Raw genomic sequence first — 25,247 nt, forward strand, 5'->3', positions numbered from 1 at the left:
CACAGTAAGTTGCAAAAATAATACATAGAGTCTCCATACAGCCTTCTCTTAATTTCCGTATATGGTTGTTACATCTTATGTTAACTCTGGTACAATTTCAAAACCAGGAAATTGACATTGGTATACTATGTATACATAGTTCTGTGTCATTTTATCCTATGTGTAGAGTTTATAACCACCACCACTATAACAGAATGAGTTGTTTATAGCACCACAGAGAGAGATCTCTTGTGCTACCATTTTATGGTCCTGCCCACCTTCCACCACCTCTCAACAGTGCTAAAGCCTGGAAACCCCTGATCTGTTTTTTCATCACAATCATTTTGTTCTTTAGAGAATGGTCTAAAAATGGAGTCATAGAGTGTGTAACCCATGGAGGTTGGCCTTTTTTACTCAGAATAATGCTACTGAAATCCATCCAAATGATTGCCTGTATCAGTAGTATGTCCCATTGTATTGCTGAATAGTATTCCACGATATGGATACACTAGAGTTTAACCATTCGCCCATTGAGAGAAACTTGACTGTTTCTAGTTTAGGGCCATTACAAATAAAGAAGATTACTGACATTTAATGTAATTACTGAAATGTTAAGATATAAGTCTGCCATTTTATTTTTTGTTTCCCTGTTTATGTTTTTTCCTGTTGTTCATTTCTGTTTTCTTTTCTTTTTTTTTTTTTGCCTCCCCATGCATTACTGAAAGATTTGTTAAAATTCTACTTTGATTTATCTATAGTACTTTTGAGTATATTTCTTTGTGTGAATATTTTGTATAAATTTTAGTTGCTTGAGGGATTGCATTATACATACATAACTTACCACAGGTGACTGGCATAGAGACTTTACCAGTTTGAGTATAAAGACCATAATAAGTCTTTTAAGTCTTAAAGTATTCTTATAAAACTTTAATTTTCTGTGACTTGTGTCTATCATTTTCTTAAACATTTCCTCTATATATGTAAAAAAAAATTCACCAAATATTTCTCAAAGTCATTTTCACACATAAATGGTCTAAAGCAAAGAGAGACAAAGTGAATTTAAGAAGCAAGTCAGTATCTTGGCCAGCACCACGAGGCCTGGCTTCCAGAATGTTCCCCTTACCACTCTCTTTCTTCTCCTAACCGAGGGCTTTTCTTCTTCAAAGTCGTTTATCCTTGTTGGCTGATTAGTCTTCAAGTTTTTGCCATAAACTACTCTAGGGAGATGTTGAACGGATCCTGGGGATGGAGACACAAGAGACTGAGGCGATTTTACTCCAGATCATGGAGGCAAAACACAGCAAGAGGTCACACAGGGGTCATCTAGGTCATGCCTGGCTTTCAGAGAGGGCAGGGACTAGGTTAGCCTAAATGGGGTTTTTGTTCTGTTTGAGGAAAGCAAAACCCCATGGTTTTCCTAGCAAGTGTTTTTACGCTTAATACAATATTCAGGAAAGAAAAGTGACTGTGTATTTTAGAGCATGAAGGAACATCAACATCAAGCCTTTTCCTTGATGAGAAAAAAAAAGAAAGAAAATGTGCAAAATGACTCCTGACTTATCTCTACTCTCTGCTTCATTCTGCTGCCAGGGTTTCCTGGCTAACAAGGTATCTACCATGAACATCTCTTGTGGCAAATCAAAACCTTCCCATTTATTTATCAGTCCTGGTGAAGGTAAACACATTTACAACGCTCTCCTAAGATATGGCTGTGAGAATGAAAGCATTATCAAGCACCCAGACCAATGATGGCAAATAAATGTCATCTTGCATACCAACCACTCATCTGGCAGTGAATCTGGAACCAGTGCCTGGGGGTTGTTGAGGACCAGGGGCTGTGGAAGAAGTATGGTGTGGGGGAGCAGGAGAGAGAGTAAGGGGCAAATGCGTGGTCCAGAACAAGATCTGCCTGGGGGCACAGGGAGACTTTTTTGCTTCATTCCTGTTCTCTGCCAGTTCCTTCAAGTGACTAAGAGGGGAACATTAATGCTAAAGAAAAAAATGTCTCCAGGGGTTAGGAATGGAAATGGATAGGATCCAAATAACTGGGCACCACTCTGTGTTTGGATCATGTGTCCTGCATGGATTCTGTACTTCTTGGTGAGAGATGAAGTTGCTAAAATAGAATGGCTACCTCAAGGACATGTTCAAGGCCCCACATGCTAGCGGTGTCTCCTGAGCCTAAGGCAGGACACCTCATCACACACTTCACGATGAGGCTGCTCTGTTCGTCTTGGGAAGAGCTTCTGGGAAATCACTTCTGGGGGAAATGTAAAGGAGGGTACTTTCAAAGCTGACCACGAGGCAGCGAGACAGATTCTCTAATATTCTACTCTTAGATACATAAATGTATAATCCTATTGTAAACTATTTGATAGCAGGTATCAAAAATTATTTTAAAAAATGATGCTTAACATATTTGCAATAATGAAGCTACAGCAAGAAAACAATGCAGAATAATTTATAAAGTCTTCATGGTAGAGACTTGCCTCACAAAATTATTTCTAGGAGTGAAATACTGGAAACAACTTGAATACCCAATAGTAACTTATGTGTGTTTGTTCAACTGGCTCACAGATGTTTTAAATTATGGTTATTAAGACCATGTAACAACATGGATTTCAAAGCAGGATGAAAATGAGGTCAATGTTGTCATTTTAACTGCATATAAAAATATATACAGAACCACAACTAGTAAGGAAATCTGTCACCATGATCGCTGGCTCACACTGCAGGGCTGTGGATACTTTAAGATGTTATATTTAAAACTATGCTGTGGTTTAGTTATTTTCATAATGGAAAACATTTAATGAAGGGAAAAGTTGAAAAGGGAATTTTGAGTCGTACTTTCGGAGATTTTGGAGAAAGAGTTGCCACAGCTAAGCATTCCAAAGGAAAGTAAGCAGCAAGGAGTGAAGAAATGAAATTTGCTGTCTGCTGTGCTTTATCGTGTGAAAAAGAAACAAGCTAGTCCCACTGAATTAACAGACCTTCCTGCTTTTCCACGGACCACTACAAAACTTGTCACCAACATAGGAAAGCCTTGATTAGGAAAAAAAAAAAAAAAAAAGTTTTCCTAAACATATCTTCCTTGATCCTCTCCTTATTTAGGTGGTGTGAAGGGATGAGTGGGTGTGAGTAACTGTGAGTGTGAGTGAGTATGAGTGAGAGAAGGTTCTCTCCACCACTGTCAATTCTACCAAAGACTGACTATGACTAGGGACACCATCCAAAGTAGTATTTCAGCTTTGAGATGCACCAAGCTTTAGTTCATGCAGAGAACTGACTTCTACTGAGTACTTCCTCTGTGTGCTATTTGCTATAGGTACGCAACAGCCCTTCCAGTCGGGGCTGATGCTGTTCCCACTTTACAGATGAGCAAACCAACGCTAAGTAAGGTGTCCAGGGAAATGAAAAAAACAGAGCTGTCCTGGACCTGGATCTGTCCAGCTCCAGAATCTTTGGCTTTTCTCTAGGCCAGGCCAGACCTGCCTACCACTTGGCCCTGATTGCCTAACTTTCTCGGACAATAACATTCGGTCCTGTCTTCTTTCAACTGGTCTGCCCAGGACAAGGCAAGCTTTCCCGTGCTGACTCAGTCCCTGTATCTAGCACAGTGCCTGGTAAGGTATTTATTTATTGACTGCACTGACCCATACCTGCACCCATTCTTTCCTTACTCCCACAAGAGTCTGGAAAAGAACTGGATATGAGAAGATGGGAATGCAATCTCATTCATTCACAGCCAGTCAAGAGCTTGCAGATTCAGTCTAGAAAGCTCCTAGAACCAACTGTGCATATGCAGACAAGAGAAAAAAAGATAAGACTGCTTTTAGTCCAAGACATTACCTACCAACACTTAATGATAATATCTGCCCATCTCTGTGGCTCAGTTTTGTCACCTTCCCAAAACTCAATGTCCATCTGCCTTCCTACCAATCCATGCTCTGAGATTCCTGGCCTCCGAAGGCCTGAGCCAAAGCATGCCCACAGAATGAACTCCACATCTGGGAGCTGGCAGTTGGTCCTGAAGTGCACTGTGACTAAGAGAGTGCTGGCCATAATGGCTACCCTGGTCATGGGCTATAGGCAGGAGAATTCTGGGAAGAAGGGGGGATGGATGGCCCTTTTCTGATTCATTGTGCCTGCACCTGTGGGTGTGTGCATGCAGAGAAGATAGAAGAGGCAAAGAATTAAAAGCCCTTCACTCAACAAAATCACAAGCCAAAGAGGAAGGGAAAGGTAATTTTATGGGCTTGGCTAGAGGAGCTGTTGCAGGAATGGAGTGCTCCCACAGTTCCCTGTAGATGCCACCCCCTACCTTCTTCCCTCCCTCCCTTTTCCCTTCCTGCTTCAGGGTTAGGGTCCCTGGTCACCTCCAGTCTTCCTGGGAATCCTTGGCCATGGAATTGGGTGAGACCAGATTGGAAAAGATGGCCTTTTTCGGTGCTCCCGTGGCCATATTCTTGATTTTGTTCAGCTTGTCCCGGGCCTGTTGGCATTTTCTCAGGCAATTTGAACACAGATCTTTGTCTTCCACCAGATATAAGTTGTCCAGCCTCTTGATGGTATCTATGAATGTGTCTGACTCCTCCGACTTGGGAAAGGGGTTTCGCTTTATGTTGAGCTTTTTGAGCTTGGGGAGCTTGGAGATGCTGTTGGGGATGCTGGTCAGCAGGTTGTCATAGAGCCCCACCTCATGGAGCTCCTTCAGAGCACCCAGGGTGGTGGGCACACTGTCCAGGTGGTTCAAGCCTAGGTTCAAGGTGCGGATATTCTTGAGCTGATTGAGCTCCACAGGCAGCCCATTGGTGATGAGCCTGTTGTTGCTGACATTGAGGTAGAGCAGAGTCGTCATCTGGCCAAGGGACTCAGGAAGCTTGTCGATATAGTTGCTGTGCAGGTCCAGCCACCGCAGGTTCTGGAACTTGGAGATTGATTCAGGGATTTTTCTGATCATATTCCGGCTAAGGTCGAGCTCATCCACATCATTCAGTCTCAGGATACACTTGGGGAAATTGGTAATTCCCATCTTGCTCAAGTCAAGGCGTTTTCTCCCATCAAATGTGATTTTGATACAATTCTTGGCCACTTTGAGGGTGATCTTCTTGCCCTTAGGGCCTTTCCCGCCCTTGGCCATGTTCTTTTAGTAAGGGCGTAGGTTTGAAGTGTGCTGTTCTGATTGGTGGGTGGTCGGTTTGAGGGAAAAATCACAAGAAACTGCTATATATACGGTGACAAGAAGAGAAAAGAAGTCTAGTTAGGAGCTGACATGAGGGCACCAGACTCCCCCTGAATTGTAATGCTTCACTCGCTAGTGGTTAAAGGAGAGAATGAGGAGGGTGGACAGAAATTAGGGCATCAGCAGAAGTCACCTAGCCAGAGGTCTTCAGCAAATTCAGTGTCCTCTTCCGGGATGTGGGGTCGGCCCAAAGGATGCTCAGTGTTCCTCTGGCTGTGCCATTCCCTGACATACGAATCTCTCCACTATCCTGGGCTCAGATATACCCCCCACCCCCACCACCAAGGGCTCTGTGTGTGTGTGTGTGTGTGTGTGTGTGTGTGTGTGTTCTTGGCTATCTGCTACTTCCCAGACCCTCACAAAAATCTAGTGTTTCCTTACAGTTATCCCATGAGTCCCTAGGGTGGGGACTGCTGAGTTCTCAGAAGCAGCACAGCCTGGGTATGAGGGAATAGGTGGGAGTGAATGACTCACGTCTTATATCTCTCCTCACCTTCTTCCTGGACCCAGAGGCAATAGTTGGGCATGAACTACTGTCACTGCAGTGTGTCAGGAACAGCAAGAGAGCATCTTTCACTCGGCCCGCAAGTGCACGTGGGTGCCCACACCTCCGTGAGGAGGTTGGAGGAGCCAGGGTTGAGCCCAGCAGCAAGAGAACGCTGTCTTTTTCTACTTCCTACCCTCTATGCTTCCTCCCTCACATCCTTCACACTGCAGTCCCAGTGCAGACAGCTCGGCACTGACAGGTCTGATGTTAGCTATGACTGCTACCACATGGAGAAGTAGAATGGACAGAGGCATGGGTAGATTCTGGCCTCAAAATGCTTGGCTTAGAAGTCTAGCTCCGCATTAAAGAATTATCTTAAATTTTCAGTGCCACAGTTATCTCATTTATGAAAACAGCCCTCTGATAGGGCTCTTGGGGAGTGTAAATTATCTAAGCCATAAAGTGCTTACAACAGTGCTTGGCACATAGTAAAACCTTGATTAATGTTAACTATTAAATATCATTATCAGGAACTTTGCACATATTCCTTTTAATCTCCAACTGTCCAATAAGATCCATAGGATTATCTCCATTATAAAGAGAAGAAGACTGAGGCTTGGGAGTAAGGAAGATCTTTAGCTAGGAAGAAGATGTAAACTGTCCTGTCCTATTCTAGGGACTGTTTTCTAAAACCTGGTGCCCTTTGCTTACTGATTTTCTATCTTGGACCAAGCTCCCACCCTGGACAAAAGCTTACTGTCAGGAGACAGATCCTTGCATTAGCTCCATTTCCCTGCAGGCATGAATGGGAGAGATGCCCTGCAGTTTCTGTAGTTCATCATTCAGTCCCTCTATCAGGAACCAAGTTTGCAAAACACATGAAGCACCAGCAATTGGGCTATGTGAGTCTATCATCACACGTTTTCCTCATTCAGTAATCCTCAGTGTCAAAAGGAAGTGGGTAAAAATTACCTTCCAGGGGCTTACTATCAATCATGCTATTGCATTGCAATCATGCTTAGCATCCTAGCTAAGGTCAGAGGGTCCAGCCCTATGCAGGTCATCCTGGATCAGAGCCTCCTGGGATGGAGATCTCCAGAGTAAACCAACGGAAGCATTCTTAGCTCTCAGCAGCACTGGTGTTCTTTCAAGCAGGCCTTGCAAGCTGAACCCAGTCTTTAGAAACAAGGAACTAAGCACATTCAGGCATAGTTGGCTGGTTACCAAAGACAGTACCGTGTTTACCACTGTTGCAGTTTTTACCTCATGCAGAATTGAGGAACCAGAAAGGATAAAGCAGGCTAAAAATGAAGGCTGGGGTTCTAGCTGCAGTTAGGATGGAATAAGGGCCCTCGTCCCTGTCTCACCAGTTGTATGCAGCTAAAGGCCCCAGACAGAACTCCTGGAGCAGTTCTCGGAGCATAAGATGAAGGCTAAGGTTAAAAGATATCTGAGGATAAGGTGATAGAGTATCAGACAGATTGAAAAAGTAACTCAAAATAAGACCAACTTTGCAGCAATGGTGATGGGAAGATTTACAAGAAAAGCCCCCTTCTGTGCTCAAAACCAAGAAAGGGGGACTCCTGGGGTTGTGGAGAATGAGGGAGAGGTCCTGTTTTTTTTCCTGTTTGTTTTTTCCATCCTCTGCTGCCTCAGCTCCAGGCAATCCTGTATCACTAGAGTTGGCCAGGCAGGCAGCTAAAACTCTGAGGGAGGAGAACCATTGTCTCTGACCAAAATTCTGTCCCAAGGACATGGAGGTTGCTTTTTGCTCTCAACCCTACTGCCACTTGGCCCCAGAGGCAGAAATAGTGGCAGGAAGTACACAGCTGATTTAGAAAATAAAAATCCCAAGATTCTATCCAGAAGACCAAGGAGGGAAGCCACTCTTAGAGCCACAATGGGTGATTGTAAAGAGGAGGGGGTTTAATTAGCTTGTATATGAACTCCTGGACACACCCTGAGATGTCTATGCATGGAGAAAACCCTGAACGAGATCTTTAGTACCCAATCCCAAACTGTGAACCCAAAAGCTTTGAATGTTGAGCTGAGAGGTAGATCACCGCACAGATCATTTCAGCTGATGCTGAAAAAATGTGTGACAAAAGTTAACATCCACTTATGATGGCAAACCAGTAATAGAAAGGCTTTCTTAACCCAACAAAAGGCGTGTGTGCATGCACACATGCACGCGCACGCACACCCACACACACACCCACACACCCACCCTATATTTCATATCATACCTGTGACAGACTAAATGCTTTCCCCCTAAGTCTGGCAACAAAGCAAGAAGGTAAACCCTCAGTGTGCCTATTCAACATCATATTGGAAATTCTAGCCAGTGCAATAATGCAAGAAAAATAAAAGGCATACAGATAGGAAAGAATGAAATAAAACTCTTCTTACTCACAAATCACCTGCTTATCCACCTAGAGAGTTCCACCAAATTTAAAAAACACTCTTGGAAGTAATTATTGTGTTTAGCAAGGTTATAGGATATAGATTAACACCTTGGTTAACACACACAAAAAAACTTTCGTATTCCAACAATAAACAATTGGAATTTGAAATTTGAAAAATAATAATGCTCCAAAAAATAAAATTTGTGTATTTCACATAAGTAATAAAAATGTACAGCATTTCTGTGATGAAAATTATGAAACACTGATGAAATAAAGCAAAGAAGATCTAAATAAATGGAGAAACATAGCATATTAATGAGTTGAAAGACTCAATATCATGAAGAATCAATTCTAACCAAATTGGTCTAAAGATCAATTACAATTCCAGCAGGATTATTTGTATACATGAATGAACAGATTTTAAAATTTATATTGAAAGGAAAAGAAACTAGAAATCCAAAAATTCTAAAAAAGAAAACATCAAGTTAAGGGATTCATGCTTTCAGTTTTAAAATTTGCCATGTAATTACAACATGTGGTGTTGGTGAAGGGACACATACATAGATCAGTGGAATAGAAAACAGAGGCCAGAAATTAGAGCCACACAAATACATCCAAATGATCAAATTATTTTTGACAAAAGTTCAAAGGAAAGTCAATGGAGAAACCGTGAACTTTCCAACAAATAGTGCTGGAACAATTGGTTACCCACAAACAAACAAACAAAAATAATCATCTCAAACTATTGAAATGAACTCAGATTAACTCAAATGAATCACAGATATAAATGTAAAGTGTAAAACCAGGAAACATCTAAAAGAAAACATCTTCATAAGCTTGAGTTGGGCAAAAGTACAATCCATAAAATAAAAGAAAATATTGACAAATTGGACTTCCACAATATTTACAAAAATTTCTGCTCTGTTAAAAAAATCAAGAATAAAAAGACAAGCTATAGAATGGAAGAAAATATCTGTAGATCTCATGTCCAACAAAGAACTAGTATCTAGAATCTACAAAGAACTCAAGGTCAACAATAAGAAGACAATATAATAAAAATAAAATGCCCAAGAGATTTAACAAGATTTTTCACCATAAAAGTTATAGGGTTGGCAAATAAGCCGACAAAAAGTTGCTCAACATCATCAGTCACTAGGAAATGCCAATTAAAATCACAAACAGATACCACTACACAGTTATTCGAATGTCTAAAATAAAAAAACAAAAGCCCTTAAGAAATCTAAATAGTACAAATATTTGGCAAGGAAACAGCAAACAGAGAACTCATGGGAATTCAAAATGTTACTCCAAAAAAAGTTTGGCAATTTCTTATAAAATGAACTGTATACTTACCATACTTACCCAACATTTCCCCAACTAGGCAATTACCCTAGAAAAACAAAAATTTAGGTTCACACAAAAACTTATGCATGTGTTTATAGCTGCTCTATTCGTGATTGCCAAAACCAGAAGAAAACAATCCAAAGACCTTCCAGTGGGTGGATGGATAAAGAAATTGTGGCATATCCTTATCACGGAACACTGTGAAACAGAAAGAGGACAAATCTGTTGATCCATGTGACAGCTTGGATGCATCTCAAACGCATTTTGCTGAACAAAAGAAGCCAATCTTCAAAGCCCATATAATGAATGATTCCATGTAGATGGTGTTCTGGAAGAGCCACAGTCATAGTACAGAAAACAGAGGAATGTTTGCCCAGGACTAGGGGCAGAGAAGGCAGCAGCAGGAGGGAGTTTTCTGGGGTGCCGGAACTGCCTGTATCCTGACCTTGGTGCTGGTGTGAAACTGTACATATGTTAGAGCCCAGGGAACTGTGCACTAAAAAAAGGAAAATTTACTGTACACAAATTTACAATTTTGAAAAAAAACTTAAAAATACTTAGGACTCTACTTCTGCTTCTGTCCTTTTCACTGTGGCTCCTTGCTTGGCCTGGTTTAGAAGCCTGCAACTTTTGATGCCCCCACATAGCCCTGTCTTGCCCGGTAAAGGGCATCCAGATAATGTACCACATGGCATTGCTGTGGCACATGTGCATATCAGCGCAGGGAACAGCCGCCCACAAGATGGCGTGTCAGAGCAACTGCCCTACTGCACTTGAGTTGAAATCGTAATTTAAAGAAAGATGGGCCAAGAGCAAGGGAACCTGTGTTCTGATCTTATGGTTAACAGTGACTTTTCTGCATGGCGAGGTGCCAGATTTAGCCCATAAAATTACACACTTCCAGCTAAATTTGAGCTTCAGATAAACAATGGACAATTTTCAGTATACATTGTGTCCCAAACATTCATAGTTCCATATTTTATTTGGCAATTCTGTCTCCGGGGCCTGAACAAATAGTACAGTTTCCTTTGTTCGTGATCCTTGTGTTAGTCCTTCGGGACTAATTTAAGCCAAATCGATGTACTTATTGCCACATTCATTCGTTTGTTCACTCACTAAGGAAGTATAGTGAGAACCTATTAGGTGCTGCACAGGTGAGCAATAGAGAGGGCCAGTCCCCAAGCTCCAAGGGGTAAAATGTAGATTGTTATTGATTCTCCTGGGCTCCCCGAAGCTCGGGGATAAAGTTCAGCTCAAATACAATAAGCATGGGTTAGAGGAGCCCTGGATGAGAAGAATGCTTCCAGTAGACTGAAGACCACCCAGGTGAGCCCTGCTGAGTCTGCTCCCCAGAGCCCATCCACACCCTGATGAGAAGCCCTCCAAGTTCTGATGATGGGAAGGCAGCAGCCTGGAGCTGCCCACAGAGGACTTCTCCATTAAAGAGCTTCTCTCCAACAGGCCCTGTGAATCCAAGCTTGCTTATGAATTACCTGCAAGGCAAAGCAGGGGCTAGGATAACACATGCTGCCACTTCCCCAGCACATCTGGGGCCGCAGTCAGCCCCAGGCCAGGTGAAGCATGATCAGCCCTCACCCACTTCATACTTCTTCCACCTTACCTGGCTGGGGACCTCGCTCTTTGCTATAGAGATTAGGGTGTGTTATATTTGCTCAGAGTCCATGAGGACCCTCTAAGCTGCTGAGTACCATTGGAAGAAGACTAATGCCAGAAGCCCCCAAAGGCCAGGAATATCCCTTCTCTCATTCAACTCAGAATGGTCAGCATCCTGCCCAGTTCTGCCCATCAAGTAGGAGAAGAAATACGGGCAAAAGAAGTGTAAAACTCATGTTCTTTCAATTCAACAACAACTGGTTAGATGGTCTGATATTATCAATTCACAGAATCCTCAAATGTCAGAGTGGGAGTAGCAACCCACAAAAGGGCAGCTGGAAAACAGAGAAGGAGATATAAATTGATAAATGGATAGACATAGATAGATGGATGGATGGATGGATGGATGGACGGACAGACGGATGGTTGGAGAGATAAGAGGTTTCATATCATATGTATAGCTGAGAAGCCCGAACACAAGAAGTTTTTAAATGCACTGGGTCTTTTTGTCCTGAACAATTGGTTTTTATACTTTGGAAAAAACTGGACCAGTTGGTTGACTCTAATTTCTAATTAATTTTTCTATCTAGTCATCGTGAATCAAACAGCATGGTGGGACACCCCATGGATATCTAAATTAAAAATGTACCAACAACCTATATTTTCATGCCATCAAAATATTTCCAGGCAGTTTTAGTTGTAAGATTGTTATCATCACTATGATAATAGAGTTTATCTTGTGCCTCGCACTCATGTGTCTTTATATTTGTAATTAAGACTGACTCTGTATATATCTGATATCTTTAACATCTTGCTAATGTGATCTCACAATAATTATTTCACTCCTGACTAATGCATTGAGACACAGGACAGACACACTATAGAACCCAAAGCCCAAAAGTCACAGCTGTCTCCCAGCCAGTATTTAGAGCTAACTTAAAAAGCAAGCTTCATGCTATATGAGTGAGAAGTATCTTTTGCTTGCGGGCCATCTCTTAAGGGGAAATGATGTAAACTTCCTTCAGTAGAATCAGTCATTCCAAAGGCACTGCATTTATTCTCTCTTCTGACTTTCATAAGACCCATTCCCTGGACACATAAGGGGCCAGCCTCCCCTCCACTGTGACTACCCATGTGGCTTCAAATCATTCCGTGTGCCCTCTGCCCCTTCCCCAAACATCTGTGTCTTCTCATAAGCAGCCAGGTGGCAGGTGAAGATGTGGTTGCATCCTCTGGGACCGTCTGTGAGCTGCCTCTGTCTGGACCCTCTGGCCAGGGCTCCGAAATAGGCACTAATGTTTGACATGGGCCCAGTCTGCTCTGGGGGAAAGAATTACCATTTGTCCAGTGCCCACCCTGGGCCAGGAACTGTGCGTTCATCTATTTGCTTTACAGGGTTAGCTGGTTTCCGGAATACAGGCTCACTGGGGGGTGTAAACATGAAGTGCTTTTATTTTTTCCATTCCTGCCCCCAGCTGTGTTATGTTGAGCCCCTCTTTCCTGTGGGCAGAAGGACAGATTGCTAGGAAGGGGATAGGGGACAGACTGGAGGCAGAAGGATGTCTGCAGAGCTCACAGCAACAGCTCTACCAGACACATGGTGGAGTTGATGGAGAGAGATGCAGACAGCAGGCATGGAGTCTTACAGGGCCCCCATGATTGTGCGCATTTTCTGACATCGTCAGAAGATCCACTCAGCATCATTCACTCGGGTGACATGTATCCAGGTCACGACTGCAGAGCTGCGGCTGGGCCCTTCCTCTATCTCTACAGCAATGACGCAGAGGTTCAGATCTATCTTTAGAAAAAGAGAACTGAGGCTCAGAGAATCAAGTGACTTTCCCAAGGTAACATAGACAATGCAGCACAGCCAAAGCAAACACAGATATGTCTGATACCAAAGCGTATGATCTCTGTGCTATACTAGGCTGCCTTTCTTTCCTCTGTCTACTGTTGCCTTTGCTCTAGCAATAGGAAATGCTTATCTGGGTGGGTGGGGGCACATTGCCAGCCCCGTGACTCCAAGGAGAAGAAGGCATTCTGGAATCCTAGCATTCCCAGGGCAAAATATACCTGGAACAGAAATTGAAGCTGCTTGTCCCTCATGTCCCCAAAAGATGTGTCGCCTCTGGCTTTGGAATCTTTTGTCCCTTGGCCGTCCCCAAGCTCCCCCATGGTGTGAGCTTCTTGCCACATCGAACATGTCAAGAATGTGAAGATACAGATTTTTCATCCAGCATGGCCGAGGAATGGTAGCCCCCCACCTTCCCGGGTGCTCACCAGAGACTCGAGGCCCTCTTCTGCCCTGGGGGACTGCTGGCTATGTAGGGGCGCTGAGAGGCTGTATGCAGACCACCAGAAGTTTGATTTTCACTGTGTGGGCTCACTGTAAAGTCTAATCCCTGTGAGTTGCTCGTATGCTCTTCCCAGACAACACGCTACCCCCTGTGTCAATCACATGATTCTCTCTACCCCCTCCCCCTCCCACATGCATGCTCAACCCTTAGAGGCACGTCATGCCCTCTGCTTCACAAAGCCACTTCCCCTTAGCCATTTCATTCGGTCCTCACTATCCTCCCTTGAGGTGGGAATAGTCCTCCTACCCAAAGATAAGCACACCCGTGGGGTGGAGTGGGGCATGAACTAGTTTATCCAAACTCCCACAGCTCACCTTATTCCAAGGCTTCTGGGTAGAACATTCTTTCCATGATAATAGAGCTGCAGCAAACAGAGTGTCTGTGTGGGAATCATCAGGTTCACTCCATGTGGCAGTTATCTGGTTAATCAGATCAGCGCAGCTCTAAGTGTCTTCCTGGGCTATTATGCGTGTACAGCTCTGTCTACCCTTAATATTATTTACTTCTCCGTCCTGAGCACCCGTGCGGCTCACACATGTGCGGCTGGGATGCTGTTATCTGTCAAACTGCCCCCTTCCCCTGGTGGATAATAAGAATTCAACTTTTATTTGGAGCAAAAGTTCCCAGGGGGTCACATGGCCCAATAACAGAAGATTATGATTTCTTATTGGTTTAATAGCATCTATTTTGTAATTCTGAATGTACTCTGTTTTAATTGGATTTGTTAAAGGAACAAAAGGGAATAGGTGCCTTACGATTAAAATAAAATATTAAGATTATTAGTTTAACAGACTAGAAATGCCTTGTTCATCAGCGAACACATTCAAAACACACAAACCAACCTCTGCACACAGGAAAGCAGAAGGACCAGTCATTCCTGGCACCTGCAGACCTTCAGAGATGAGCGCTAATTCAGTTTCAACCAACGTGGTTTAAATACTGCTACTGCCAGATAGATGCTATTGCATTTTCTCCCCATGGCCTAGGCCTCCCCTGCAGATAAGGCAATGGGCTCCGAAAAGTGGCCTGGAATGGTGAAAAGTACAGAGGCTTCAGACCACCTGGGATGCCTTCTGCCTCCCCCTCTACCATCCGGGGGACCCTGGACGGTCCCCTGAGCCTCACAGAGCTTCAGCTCCCCCTTCTGTGAATAAGATCACAAAAGTGGCTGCTTCTGAAGGTGGGGTGAGCGTAGGCGAGCCCTGGAGGCCTGTGCTGTGCCTTCCTGTATTGGGGGAGAGGGGAAATCGTGGCATGATCAGGTCAGCATAACTGGTCAACAGTGGAACCACAACTCCAGAGGTCCCACGGAGTAGAAATCGGATTCAGGCTCCACAGCCCCACATCCTTACTGTGGCATCTCTGCCTCACCAGGTGCACTTTAGGTTACTTTATCCTGGGGGACAAGGAGATAGCTCCTTGAGCCACAGGACCCCCAAGATTGGAGCCCTGAAGATCGACTGTAAGGGGACAGTTGAACTTCCCATGGCCCTCTTGGATTTACTCATTCATTAACAATAGGTACCTGATAGCCACTGTGGGTGGGCGTGGTTTCATACAGCAAGCCACAGGAACAGGGAGAGGAGCAAAAGCAGAGAAGCGTACAATGCCAGGTGGCAAGGAGTGCTAGGAGGAGAAAGAGTTGGGACAAAAGAAACAGAGATGGTGCTGGGGGGAGGGAAGGGAACGTACGCTTCTGGAGAGGGTGACCAGGAAGGGCCTCCTTGAGAAGAAGAGACCCGGGCAGAGACTGAAGGAAGCAGGGATCCAGGGAGATGGAGAGGGTGTTTTGGATGGAGGAAACAGATGGAAAGGCCCTTGGCAGAGGGGAAGGGAGGGACAAGTGCCGGGGAGAAGGAAGAAGGAAAATGGAAGTAGGGTAAAGAGAGAAGGGGGTGGGAGGTGGAAGGGAGAGAGAGAAGAAAGGGAGGCAGGAAGGCCAGAGGCACAATTAAAAACAAAATAAGCAAACAACAACAAAAACACAACAAACAAACAAACAAAACGAGAACAGACGTGATCTGGTTTATTGCTTATTTTCCAAATGATACTCGGGCTGTTGTGAGAAAAATCCCCAGAGCATGTCATACCAAAGAGAGACAGCCAGTCCCCACACTTCCTCCAAGGCCATCACAGACAAGCCCGGGTCCCCTCCGCTCTAATTTCTACCAGAGACAGGAGAAAACCCAGCCACCTGGCTGGCATCAGCCATAGTAGGGTACTGGACTGGCACGTCACTGTGAGGTGTGCTCTCAGACAGGGTCTTGGGGCCACCAGGAAGCAACCATGCGCAGGACCCCTTACGTACAGCCCACTGGGTGGGAGCTCTCGGGGGCAGTGGACATAAACCAGATATGGCAGGGAGCTATCCGGGCTGGATGAGAACTGTGTCTGCCATGGGCTCCCTGGGGGCCGTGGCCAAACCACTCACCTCTTCTCAGTCTACACCCCATACCTGGGTGATCTCACCTAGTCTGTTTATTTAAATACACTAATGACTCCCCAACTTTTGTTTTTTGTCTAGACCTTGCCCTCTAACCCCAGACTTCTGTATCTTTCCGCCTACTTAACATTGCTCCTTGCACTATGCAAAGACACCAAAACACATTGTGTCCCAAACCAATCTCCCTGTCCCCCCTGCTGCCCCCACAGCCTCCTCCAGCCAGGCCGACAGCAACAGCATCTCGCATATCAGGCCCCAGACCATGGCATCACACTCAACACCCCTTTGCCTCTTAGGTTCCATGTTTGGTCCGTCAGGAAATCCTGCTCGCTCTATGCTCAGGGTCGATCCAGAATCCTACCATTTCCCACCATGTGTCCGGGGGCCACCCTGGGCTGAGTCACTACCGTTTGCCACCCGGCCTTGGCGGTGGCCTCCTGTCTTGTTATCCTGCACCTGTCTTTGCCCTGTGCAATCTGTTCTCGACACAGCAGCCAGAGGATTTCTGTTACCACAGCAAGTCCCTCCCTGTTACTCCTTGGCGCACACCCCTCCAGTGACTCCTGTCGCACCTAGATAAGGGCTGGACACTTTCCAGTGGCTTCATGGCCTGACCCACTCCCTCCTCTCTGAAGGGCCCCCCACCAATCACCCCCACACTCACTCCACATCCACCACTCAGCCCGGCCATTCTTCTAATCCGCCCCTACAAACTCCTTTTTATGGCTTTTGCTCCAGCTCTTTCATTCTTCTGGAAGGTTCTTCACTCAGATACTTACTTGACCGACCTATTCATCTTCTTCAAGGTTTTGGGTAAAATTTACCTGCTCAATTCAGCCTGCCCTGATCCTCCAATTAATGAAGCACACCGAGCCCCAGCGTGTCCTGATCCTCCTTGTTCTGTTGCACTGTCTTCCATGACACTTATCACCTGAATATTATTTTCTAACAGGCTTACTTGTTGTGCTTATTTTTATTGTCTGTGCCTTTCTCTCCCCCGCATCCCCCGATCAGACTCTGCACTTCCAGTGCCTGGGATGGAAGAGGCCTTCAGTCGGTCTTGGTTGAAGGCCTGAATTCTAGTTGCTTACCAAGGTCATCCCAGCTCCCACGACCCTAGCAAGAGGTCAGCTTCCTCCCAGATCCCACAGCTGCTGTGGAATCCCTCTTGACCCACTATTTATGCACCTACTTTGAAAGGGCTTCTAGAACATGCAGACTATTTTTTAAGGGAGAAATCTGTGGGGGAAAGTCGTCACTTTCACACCAAATATTTATCAGTCACCAAGTGCGTACCCAGCCCTGGGTGGGACACCCTTGAGGACAGGAAGACTTTCCAAACAGATGCATACAAGGGTGTGATGAACTTTTTGGCTGTGAGATAAAGTGTGCAGTGAGGCTGGAAAGTGGGTTAGCAGTACGACAAATGAAGCTTTAATTGGGTTCGGCCAAAGGGAAAGAAAGCTTCCCTGGAGTGAGTAGCCAGATGTAAGACTTGTGGGAAAATTTTTGCTGATTCCAAGGACAAAAGTCTTTGCAACCTTTTAAACACAAATCATTAATGATAATATTAATAATAAAAGAAAAAAAAACATAGCAGCAATTAGAAGATATGATTATACCTTTGTCCACTGTTAACCTCTAGAGCTTGCTACAACCCAAGCTACTCACTTGCTCATTCATTCATTCATTCATTCAACAATTTGTATTTGAGTCATTCTATCGGTCAGGGTCAGTAGACAAGTAAACAAGGTAGACGCAGTAAACAAGGTAGACATTGCTATACTTCTCATGAAGCTCCTATTTCAGGAGAAGCAAATCAATCAATAAAAACAAAAGACCCAAGATCATTTCAGCTGGTATAGACACTCTGCAAAAAATCAAACCTGGGTGTGGTGTATAAACAATGAATCTTGGAAGAGTGAGAAAAATAAAATTAAATTAAATAAAAAAAAAATCAAACCTGGTGGAGGTCCAAGGGAATGTCCAGGATCAGGGAGAGAATATTGGGGAGGGGTGGCCTAATTTAGACTCAGAAGGTGGGGCAAGTACTCTCTGAGGTGACGTTTGAACTGACACTAAAATGAGGGCACATGGGAGGATTTGGGGAAGAACTCCCTTGTGGGGTGGGGGGTGCACCAGGGCAAAGTCCTACCAAGCGGGGAGAAGCTTGTGGTGTTTACTAGAAAGGAGATGTCTCGAGGGCTGGAACAGAGACAGTAAGGAGAGGGTAAAAGATGAGGACAAAGAGCTGGGCAGGGCCTGCATGAGGGGGACATGTGACGTTCAGAAGCATCACCCTGGTTGCTGGGAAGTCTCGGAGGTAACGAAGGAAGAGTAGATGAAGATAGCCCCTTGCCGGCAGAAGAAGATGTTGTCTACCAAGGGGGTAGGAAGGAGAAGGATGGCACATATTTACCGTATGTGGTAGAAGCAAAATTAGAATGTCTTCTGGGTTGCATATGTGGGTCAAAGAGAAAATGCAGGCTGCCGTTCTAGCGGGCCTGGCATTTTCTATACATGTTTCCTCTCATGCTAAGCGCTAAGTTTATGTCCAAGTGCGTTGTGTGCGTTATCTCATTTGATCCATCCACCCCACTTTACGAAGAAAGCCCTGAGCCTCCAAGTGTGTCCCCTGTCAAAGTCACACGCTGCTCAAACAGAGCCAGCATCTGCTAAGTCTTCTTGTCCAGGGGCTGAACTGGCATTTGGCTTTTCTGTGAAAGTTTGATTTTACAAAGTCCAGTGATAAATTTGGCCCTTTGGGCTGACAAGGAAGCTCCTGACTCATGTTTTCCAGACACTAGCCTCAGCGGAGTGAGGTTCTGTGTAACTCTCCCTCTAGACCAGGTCAAGCCTCACCCTTGAGATTCACCCCTCATGGCAGAGATAGCATGTGTGTGTTATCGGACCTCGCTCTGGGGACTGAGATGAGGTCTGTGATGCAAGACTGGGGAGAAACTGGAAGTTGGCAATGAATCGAATTGGCAGTGGACGGAAAGGCTGGCGATGGATTGTGCAGCCGGGGGACCCATCATGCCTGTTTGGAGGGGTGCGTGTTTCCCTGCACACCCTCTGTTGTAGGGAGACCAGGACCAGGAAACATCACCCAGTCTGACTTTCCCATCCCGTAGGTGATAGCTGGAGGGAGAGAGCATGAAGTCACCCTCACCTCTTGATAGCAACAGTAAGAGACCCTTGGATCCCCAGGAGGAAATTGGAGCCACCAAGAACTAGGCCTTAAAAATTGGTCTCTAGACAACCGTGGGGCTCAGGGTCTCTGCAGAATGGGCAGTGACTGGCTCAGTACTTCCCTCTCCCCTGCAGGCTCCATCCGGAAGGCATGTGAGTCACAGACCAGTCGCAGCTCTGTCTCTCCCTAGATATGTGACTTTGTACACATTTCCTAACCTTTCTGACTCCCCATTTCATCCCACAGGAGCCGGTGTTCAGGACTCAGTTCATATAATATCACATACAGATCACATACAGTTCGTAAATGTATTGAGAACTCACTATGTGCCAGACCCTTTGCAAAGCAATGACACTTTTAACATAGCTTTTAACACATTTGAATTCAGTTCCTGCTTTCAGACTGTGTGTAGCGATTATCCTGACCACCTATTACAGGCCAGACATTTTACAAACATTCTAAGGAATTCTTATAACCACCTATATATTGGTTTTCATCTCCACTGGACGGATATGGCAACCAAGGTTCAGTGAGGCCAAGTAGCTTATCCAAAATCACAAAGACTGGAACTAGGAGCACCTGCGTTTTCCCATTATACCTGTCTTGGAAATAGGGACATAGGCAGGTGTCCTAGTGTGTTCCTTGAACAGTCTCTCCTTGCAAGGCCCACCCCAGCCTAGGATATGACTGCTTGTTAATGGGTCCCAGCATTCAGGACAACTTGTGAAGAGAGTTAGCCTCCAGACTTCTCAAAAGATGGATTGTGCCCCCAAACCCCACTCCAGTCAGCAGTCATTAGGCTCCAGCCTCCTGAGTGAAGAAGTGTAGCCACCCTGCACTCCCCCTGATGGGTCAGTCACTGGTGGGGTTAAGAAGCATTTCAAATTCTAGTCACCTCTGCCTGTGGAACAGCAAAATGCTCCAGACGCAGACTTTGGAAAGAGACCCAAGTGTGACCCCAAAGTCCCAGAGACTCACACACCGTCCTTCCCAAGCTGGCCATGGCCCCAGGCACCCAAGAAAGGCCGGCTGGGTCCCCAGCTAGGGCCCCTGCTAACTGCCCTTCCTGCCTGTGGCTCAGGGCCAGCTTCCTCCTCTTTTTAAATAATGAATTAGCTCGTGTCTGGGGTTTGTAAATAAAGCACACCGAGAGAACCAGCATTTCCAAAGTTGCTTACTCAAAGGAGGAGAGCAAAAAGCCAAGTTTGTTTGGCAGAGTTCAAGTAAATCGATAAATGAGGGCCACCACCAGAGGAAAACTTACCCCGTTTGTGCCAGTTCCTCCTCCTCCACTGTGAAACTTTGTCACCAGGCAACAAGAGACTTGGGACCTGGAGTTAATTAGCATAGTCTTGACGCCAGCCTGCAAGGTGGGAACACAATAGCTGAGAGGTCTCCAGGACACACAGGCGCAGGCGTAACTAGCTGTCCTTGTGGGGGGGGGGGGGGGGGGACACCCGGGGTCTGGGCTCCTCCAGCTTCTTGTTGCGGGGGGGCTTTCCTCTCTGCCACCCCCAGCAGCATGGTGGACACTTCTCCACCAGGCAGAACTGGCCTGCCATGGCCACACCAGAAGTGGACATTGCTAACGGAAGAACAGCCACGCTTGCCCCTTTTAAGGGACAAACACCTTACTTCTATATAAAGCCCTGAGTCAGTCCCATGAAATATCATTTGTCTTCCTTGTTATTTGTCCAAATAGCTTTTTCAGCTCTTTGATCTGTGAGAGAGCTATCTTTTATCTGTTTATTTGAATTTAATTATTTCTTGCGTTTTTCTCTTTGTGCCCTTTTCACACGATGAAGTCAGAATGACCATAATGTGCGTATAAACCGTACAATTATATAGTCATTTTTGTCTCACTTAATATTATGTTAAATGCTGATGTGTAATTTCTAAAATCTACCGCTCAATAGAATGTGTAATACTGAATCTGGTGGATTGGGCTTTTCCTGTTGTTTCCAATTTGGTGCTGTTGTAAATAGGGCTGCAACAAATATATTTGTACATTTATAATCTTTTTGTTCAGGTTTTCCTTTAAACTAAATTGCCAGAAATTGAGAAGACCAGCAAAAAGTTACCCATGAAAACTATTATGCAAATAATAACATTGTAGAAAAATTTGAAAATGCATACATAGAAATAAATAAATATGCCCGAAATTACACTACCCAAATGAAATTAAATAAAATAATTAGCAGATAAGTAATTTAAACTACAAAATAAATCCAAGCACTGCACATTTTGAAAAGTATTAAAGCAAAAGGAAAGAGTTTAAATTAAAAAATAAAAATACGGTTAACCACAAAAACTTTAGATACATGAATATCACCACTGTTTTTTTTTAATGCAAAACTTAAAAAAAGGTCATTTAACTTAGACAATAAATGGATTTAAAATAATTATCAAATTCAGATAAGTAGAAAATTAAAAGTTACCCAAAGTCTTATGACCCAGTGTATTTCTAGACTATTAGTAAAAGTACATCATTTTAAATTAGAAAATAAACAATGTGAAAATCATAAAACACAGATAAGCAAAAATAAAATCAACATTTTATGGAAGAAAATGCACAAGAAGATAAATACATTTTAAAGTGCAGGGGCGCCTCGGTGGCTCAGTGGGTTAAGCCGCTGCCTTCGGCTTAGGTCATGATCTCAGGGTCCTGGGATCGAGTCCCGCATCGGGCTCTCTGCTCAGCAGGGAGCCTGCTTCCCTCTCTCTCTCTCTCTCTCTGCCTGCCTCTCCGTCTACTTGTGATCTCTCTCTGTCAAATAAATAAATAAAATCTTAAAAAAAAAAATAAAGTGCAGATATCGGGGCGCCTGGGTGGCTCAGCGGGTTAAGCCTCTGCCTTCGGCTCAGGTCATGGTCTCAGGGTCCTGGGATCGAGCCCCGCATCGGGCTCTCTGCTCAGCAGGAAGCCTGCTTCCCACCCCCTCTCTCTGTGCCTCTCTGCCTACTTGTGATCTCTCTCCCTCTTTGTCAAATAAATAAATAAATAATCTTAAAAAAAAAAAAAGGTCACCTTTAAAGTGCAGATATCTAAAACCTCATGAGAATTAAAGCCGCTCAGTTTCAGCATCTGGAGATAACTTCCTGTTCTATATCCTTCCAGACTTTTAATACCTCAACAGCTTCATGTTTATCTCACGGGTATGCAATGATAACTTACCAACTTTGCTAGGGCTCATTGTTTAAACCCAGGGGTACACAAATTACTCATTTGTCAGGAAACTGCCTTCTAAGTCAGCCAGAACTAAGGTTTTTGCCTTTGTTGCCTTTTGTTTTCTTTGTCCTGGCAGAAGAAAGAGCTTGTCTTGAGAGTGGAGGCCCTGGGTCAGGGTTTCGTCCGAACGCGTGCTTTGCACAGCCCAGTGTGTCCGGGTTTCACGAGTCCCTGCTCTGTGCCATTTGGGGGTGAACTCCTCTTGGCTTCATGCCACTCTGTCACCCCACACATCCACTTTCTCTTCTGTAAGTGAAGAAATGGCTGCCTCATTGGGTCGTTGTGGAAATTAGACAATGGGTAAAGTCTTTGCAATCTTTAATGCGTGACAATTACTGGTATTTGATGATGATGATGATGATGATGATGATGATGATGTCTCTGAGTGAAGGGGATGGGAGATGGCTTCCAGTTACAGAATGACTAAGTCATGGGAATAAAAGGCCCAGCATAGGGAACACAGTCAGTAATACTGTACTAATGTGTGGGGACAGATGGTAGCCACACTTGTGGCGAGCCCAGCATAATGTTTAGAGATGTTGAATCGCTCTATTCTCCACCTGAAACTAACATAACATTGTGTGTCAAGTGGACTCAAATAAAAATATAGATATAAAATGTTTTTTTAAAAAAAGAAAAAATCAGTATAGGAGTATATACATAAATTCTCAAATTAAATGAAATAAGACAGAAGTGGAAGTGATAACATAAAACAAACATATAAATAAACAAATAAAAAGTTAAAAACTATGACTCACCTTTGGTTAGGTGTCTCGGCAGTGCTGGTAACGGCGTCCTTAGCTGGTCGTAAGGGAATGATGGATCTTCCTTGGAGCTCATAGCCGATGAAATGAGAAATGGGATGGTGACATGCCTCTATCTTCTGCACACCATTCCACCTGGGGGCAGTGTCACAAAAGACCACCGGTAAAATTCTAGAACCCTCTCTGAAATTGAAAATGGCTGAGATTGTCTCTCATTGCCTGAGCTATAATAGGTACATTTTGTCCCCTTATTTCCTGCCCCCCCTGTCAAACTTACAAAATAAAGTAGCAAGACTAGTGAGCTTTGCCATACGGACTCCACATGCTTGTAGCTTGACCTCCTCAGGAATGCTCAGCACATGTCCTTTCCAAGGTGGTGACCCCCACTGTCTCCAGCCTGGGCTCTGCCCATGTTCATAGCCTTTGAAGCAGCCTGCGTTCCAGAACTGGGATAGGTGGCCGGCCCCAGACTGAGCAAGAGAACCAAACCTTCACTCGAGCCTTTGCAACCTAAAGCAATAAACTTGACTATCTTTTGCTTCTGTTCTTGTTACTGTCATTTGCCTAGATAAAATGGACATAACAGATGATTTCTCTATTGGGGGTGATGGTGTGGGGAGAGGTAAAGCCCAGCCTGGGAGCTGCATTCTATTTATAAAAAACCTACCAAGGAAAGAATTGAGTGAAAAGCGATGGGAAGCCTGAGGCAGAGTATAGGCCGGCATTGCTGTTGTGGGGAGGTGAAGGGAACTGCCCCTGCTAGGGCACTTGGGCAGCCAGGCCTTGTCCAGACAGACAGAGGCTGGAAGGATCCTGGTGCAGTGCATGTGAGTGGAACATAAAATGCATGTTGGGGTGACATCTGTGGGCACTTGAGTGGGACCGAGGAAGAGTGAATGGCTGAAAAGAGGAGACATGATGTGGTTGGGTTTGGCAAAACATCTTGAACAAAGCTCTTGAGAGCGGAAGGAGAGTCAGAGAGGGGAAGAAAAGAGAGCTGGAAAAGGAACCAAGGGATACCACAGAGGCCAAAGAACTGGGTTCCACAAATCCATGCTGAGCAGAAAGGGCATTTCATGTGGAGAAAACCCCTTCCTATCCCCTTCCCAGCACAACACCTTGTTGTCCTTCTAAACTCTTTCCCACCACATTGGTCAAAAACGGCATTTCTTTGGTTCAGTTTGTATTTCTCAATTCTATGTGTAGAAACATAAATCAGTACAGCCTTTTAAGAGGACAGGTTGGCAATATGTAGCAAACTGGAAAATGTTCATACTTTTCATCCCAGCAGAACCGCTGCCAGAGATTTCTCTCATGGATACGCTCACCAAGTTCCCAGAGATTTATGTCGGAAGCTGGTCACGGAAAGGCCATTTGTGAGGACAAAACCCCCCACTCCCATGCAGAGACAGGCTCAACACGTCCCAATCCATCGGTACAGTGGGGTCCTGCTGCTGTAGAAACGGATCCCATAGAGCACTGCGAGCTGACTCCACCCTGCTGTGAAGCCTGTGACAAAACACAGATGAGATTATCCCCCGTATCATCACAAAAACAATAACGATACAAGCGCATAGATAGGCCTGGGGGTAAAACTATTCTGGAAACTGTTAACTGGGGCTCCTTGAGTAGGAGCGGTAGTTTGGATTTGTCTCTGATTTTGTGGTCCTCCACATTTGTTAAACTACGTGCCTATGTTACCGTCCCATCCCAGTATGTTATAATCACAGATATTACACGTACATGAGGAAAGCAGGCTGACACGTGGCTGTGGGAAACCCAGTGTGGGGTTGTGAGAGGTCAGCCTGCTTCTGTGTGGCCCCGGGAATTTCCCCACAGGCCACACCTAAGATAGCAGTAGAAATAGTGCAGCATTGCAGCAGAGCAAAAGTGACCACAAGGGGCTAACCTTCAGTAGGGTAGTGTGGGGGCAAGCAGAGCTTGGATAATAGTTTTATTACCCTGCCTGGAGAGGGCCTGTATGCCCTGGGAAGGCTGTGGCTTTTCTGGATGCGCCAATCCCACAGAGCTCCAGAAGTTCCCACTTCTCCCCTCATTTGTGCCTTGAGACATTGGGTCACCGTCATTGTTTTCTGTCCCACAGGAGATATCCAGGCTCCGACCGGACCATGCTGCAGAGGTGGCAGGTAGAGTGACCCCGTAGAGGACTCTAGGTCTGAGGAAACCCTG

At 44.9% G+C, this 25,247-nt stretch overlaps 2 protein-coding genes across 2 annotated transcripts in view; one reads left to right on the forward strand and one right to left on the reverse strand.

Moving 5' to 3' along the window:
• The window catches only part of LOC111145192 (WDFY family member 4), a 293,576-nt gene that overhangs the window by 228,994 nt on the left and 39,335 nt on the right, over window positions 1–25,247 (forward strand). Inside the window, exon 48 of the mRNA XM_022499912.1 lies at window positions 25,162–25,204. Within this exon, the coding sequence (XP_022355620.1) occupies window positions 25,162–25,204 (43 nt within the window). The remainder of the gene's footprint in view (window positions 1–25,161; window positions 25,205–25,247) is intronic.
• LOC111145193 (leucine rich repeat containing 18) lies at window positions 1,197–5,119 on the reverse strand. The gene is made up of 2 exons (XM_022499913.1): window positions 4,356–5,119; window positions 1,197–1,218 (listed from the first exon to the last, which is right to left on the reverse strand). Exons 1-2 carry the CDS (start codon window positions 5,117–5,119, stop codon window positions 1,197–1,199), a joined length of 786 nt encoding a protein of 261 aa, XP_022355621.1.

Source organism: Enhydra lutris, unplaced genomic scaffold (assembly GCF_002288905.1).
Source record: "Enhydra lutris kenyoni isolate GAN:26980312 unplaced genomic scaffold, ASM228890v2 scaffoldscaffold12, whole genome shotgun sequence".
NCBI lineage: Eukaryota > Metazoa > Chordata > Mammalia > Carnivora > Mustelidae > Enhydra > Enhydra lutris.

Coding starts and splice junctions, on each gene's coding strand:
- LOC111145193 (XM_022499913.1), bottom strand. CDS start 5,119: ATGGCCAAGGGCGGGAAAGGCCCTAAGGGCAAGAAGATCACCCTCAAA. Junction 1,219..4,355: donor GATTCCCAGGAAGACTGGAG/GTGACCAGGGAC, acceptor CTCCATCCCCAG/GATCCGTTCAACATCTCCCT.